Source organism: Cnephaeus nilssonii (genome assembly GCF_951640355.1).
Source record: "Cnephaeus nilssonii genome assembly, chromosome: 2".
In the NCBI taxonomy this organism is placed as follows: domain Eukaryota; kingdom Metazoa; phylum Chordata; class Mammalia; order Chiroptera; family Vespertilionidae; genus Cnephaeus; species Cnephaeus nilssonii.
Genome location: NC_137073.1, coordinates 17384571 through 17387839, shown reverse-complemented (window position 1 = coordinate 17387839; position 3269 = coordinate 17384571). Strand labels below are relative to the sequence as shown.

At 50.8% G+C, this 3269-nt stretch overlaps 1 protein-coding gene across 1 annotated transcript in view; it reads left to right on the top strand.

The window, feature by feature from the left end:
- Nucleotides 1-1367, top strand: part of LOC307115462 (ectonucleotide pyrophosphatase/phosphodiesterase family member 7-like) — a gene marked incomplete at both ends in the record, with an annotated part of 29758 nt that extends 28391 nt beyond the window's left edge. The window contains one exon of the mRNA XM_079798672.1: nt 1298-1367. Coding sequence (XP_079654798.1) covers nt 1298-1367 — 70 coding nt within the window. The remainder of the gene's footprint in view (nt 1-1297) is intronic.
- Nucleotides 1368-3269: the final 1902 nt, after the last annotated feature.

The following is a 3269-nucleotide window of genomic DNA, read 5'->3' as shown; positions in this document are numbered from 1 at the left end:
TCTGAAACCTGCAGGGGAGGGTCCTTCTGTGCCTCTTCTAGCTTCTGGTGGTTGCCAACAGTCCTTGATGTTCTTCCTCCAATCTCTGCCTCCATTGTCACACAGCCCCTTCTCCCTGTGTCGCTGTCTTCTAAGGACACCAGTCATGGGATTTAGGGACCCCTGTAATCCAGTATGACCCTATCTTAATTTAATTATGTCTGCAAAGACCCTATTTTCAAATAAGGTCACATACCTAGGACTTTTACCATATCTTTGGGGGGGAGGGGACAATTCAACCCATAATATTGGTTCTGCCACCAATCAAAGCATTATATGAGCTGGTGCACTGCTTTCTACATCTCAGTAGTTTATCATGAGACTGAGCCTTCCATATTATTGCACCCAACCCTGACCATTTTTCTACTTGGACATAGCATGGGGACCTGCCGAACACTATAAACTACCGAAAGGCAGAACTTTACTTAACCTTAACTCCATTTCAAAGCCCACAGTTAACGTAATTTCTATTTAAACTATAAAATTTTCCTGTGAGTTGAAACATGACCTATAAAGGTCTCTACACCCTGAAGCAACATTTTAGAAAGAAATCAATTGGTCCTTTTTTACAGAAACCATTAGCCATAGGAGAGATACAGGAAAAACTGCAATGTACTGATTGAATTGCCATGCCCACAGCATAATTTCTAAAAGGCAACCATTCCATACAGTTAAAATGCATTAGGTTTTTATTATTATTACTATTAATGAAAGCCTCAAATCCAAAAGCTGAATCACTAATTTGGCATGTGCTCATGCACATCCCTCTTGCCACTGGAAGGACCACTGGGATGTCCTAATGCTTCTCTCCATATCAACACCACCTGCAATTTTTATTTATGTTAAACGGCAGTCCTAATCTTCACTTACGCCTGAACATACCACACCTTTGAGGTCCATAAAACCTTAAACATCCCTTCAGTGCCTTGATCCTTCCAGATTCAGACCTGAAATGTATCACCTTTGTCCCTCCTGAGAGCCCTCACACAAAGATGAAGGTTTCTTCTGGGTGTAGATCAATGCTGCAGCCTACTCAGGATCCTTCCCCAACCTGCTTCCCATCTATGGCATTAGGTAAGGTTGGACCAGCCTAGGTTTATTAATATCTTAGTATAACATCAGACAGTGTTACTCTGTCATTAACTATACATGTCCTTTCACTCCTCAGAGGGAAGATAATAGCTATTATGTGTGTTCCTAGAATAAGCCCTATATTTATGAGTTTAACTGACCCGTTGCCATTGGTTTTCTACTGCAGGCAGAGCGCTGATCAAAACAGCAAAAGTAAACCAGTGCACCTGACCGAAATCCCGAGAGTCGCCCTTTAGGACCAAGACTCAAATCATAGTTAAGACTCATTGTTGTATCACTGGTAACTCTATCTCCGGACATTGTGACTAGGGGGATTTTTGCAACATCTCAGAACCTGAAACCATGAATTCCATGTGAAAACACAGCAATCGCCACAGCGCACCTTCTTTCTTCAAGTCAACAAGTGTTGAAGGAATGAAAGATAAGCCATTTTTGTGTCAGATCCTGTGCTCTCTTGGTTGTGGAAAAAGCACAAAAGATATGAGAAAATAAATGCATTCAATTAGAATTAATTCTCTCCTCTCTAGTTCTCATAGCTGAACAGGGCTCCAGTGTCGCTCATCCAAAGGGGGTAATGAGATTTCATCTGTCCTCTCATCTGCCTTCTGCAAATTAGCTCTCGAGATGCTTCTAAGTAGAGTTTTGTGAGAGATTTGTGAAGTTAACCGTGTAGACTTTGAACACAGTTCAAACTCCAGGGGCAGCACTGGTAAGTTGGGAACTATCTGCCCTGCCTTTTCACTCAAGACATGATTATGTCACACAGAAATTATTTTGTAATTTTCCTCCCTATCCCTGCATCTGTACCACTCCACAACACCCAAGAGCCCCCTTACTCTTCTTTCAGACTCCTTTGTCCTGCATAGTCTCACTCCCACTCCGCTCCGAGTTCGCCTGCCTGGCATCTAATGCCATCATGCTTCTGCATGTAGGTGCGTGATTACTTCCATGTCCCCTTCCCCCAAGAGCCCCTGAGGCCCCGGGGAGCAGGGACCACTCCTGGTTTTTCTCACTGCTGCATCCCCAGTGCCAAGCATGGAAGTGCTAATAAGTATTTGGTGAACAAAAGTCCCCATTGGGTTAGGGACAGACCCAAAGGCTGGGGGAGCGAGAGCTCCTGCCTTCTGTCGGAGGAGGTCATGGAGAGGACGTGACCTCAGGCTGACCTGCGAGCGGGCCAGGGCAGGTGGAGGCGCCTCACCCCTCCCCTGCCCGCCGGCCCCAAAGTGGGAGCGGGTTCTAGAACACAGCCTTGAGAGAACTGTGGTGATGGACCCCCTGGACTGGGTACGACTGAAGGCCTCTACGGAAACGTTTAAGATTCTGGCGAGGGGCGCGGAGACCTACTCCTCTGGAGACTTCCCAGACACGACTCTTAAATAAGTTCCCTTATTAACCCTGCCACCTACCCACCTGGGGTGGCCTGCCTCTCTTCCGTTTCTCTTCGCCCTCCGTGTGCCAGCCAGTTTGGAAAACACTTTGACCTAAATGCCCTTTTCCAAGGAGGGAAAGGGCGGCCATGGCCGGAGCCCACGGACCCCGGGCCTGAGTAGGCGGCACCCCCTCCAGGGGCATGAGGGCGGTCAGGGTCCCTTTTGCCCATTCACACAGAGAGGTGGCGCCAACGGGGACAGGGCTAGGTTAGGGAGGGGGGGGGGCTGCCCCCGACAAAGAAACCCTCGGGCAAGTGCGGGAACAGCGAGAATGTTTACCGGCACCTCAGCCTCAGGGGACGCTCCCAGGGGAGCGCTCGCGGCTCTGCCCAGCTTTCGTGTGGCGCCAAACCCTGACCCCGCCCCGCCGACGCCTGGCCCCGCCCCTTCCGACCATGGCCCCACCTCCCAGGTCCCAAAGCTCGCCCGAGCCGCCTCCTGCACCCGCCTCCAACTTTCCCCAAGTCCCGCCTCCCAGAACCCGCAACGCCCTGACTCCCTCCCCAAACCACACTCAGGGACCCGAGCACCGCCTGGCCCCGCCTGGACACCCTAACCTCTCCACCCAGAGCACGAGCGCGCCTGGCCCGGCTCCCAATCCCCAACCCCGACCCCTCCGGCCTTGTCGGGCCGCTTCAAGCCCCGCCCTCGGCCCCCCGCGAGTCGCCCAGGACTGGTCCCGCCTCCTCCAGGCGCCTCCCCGCT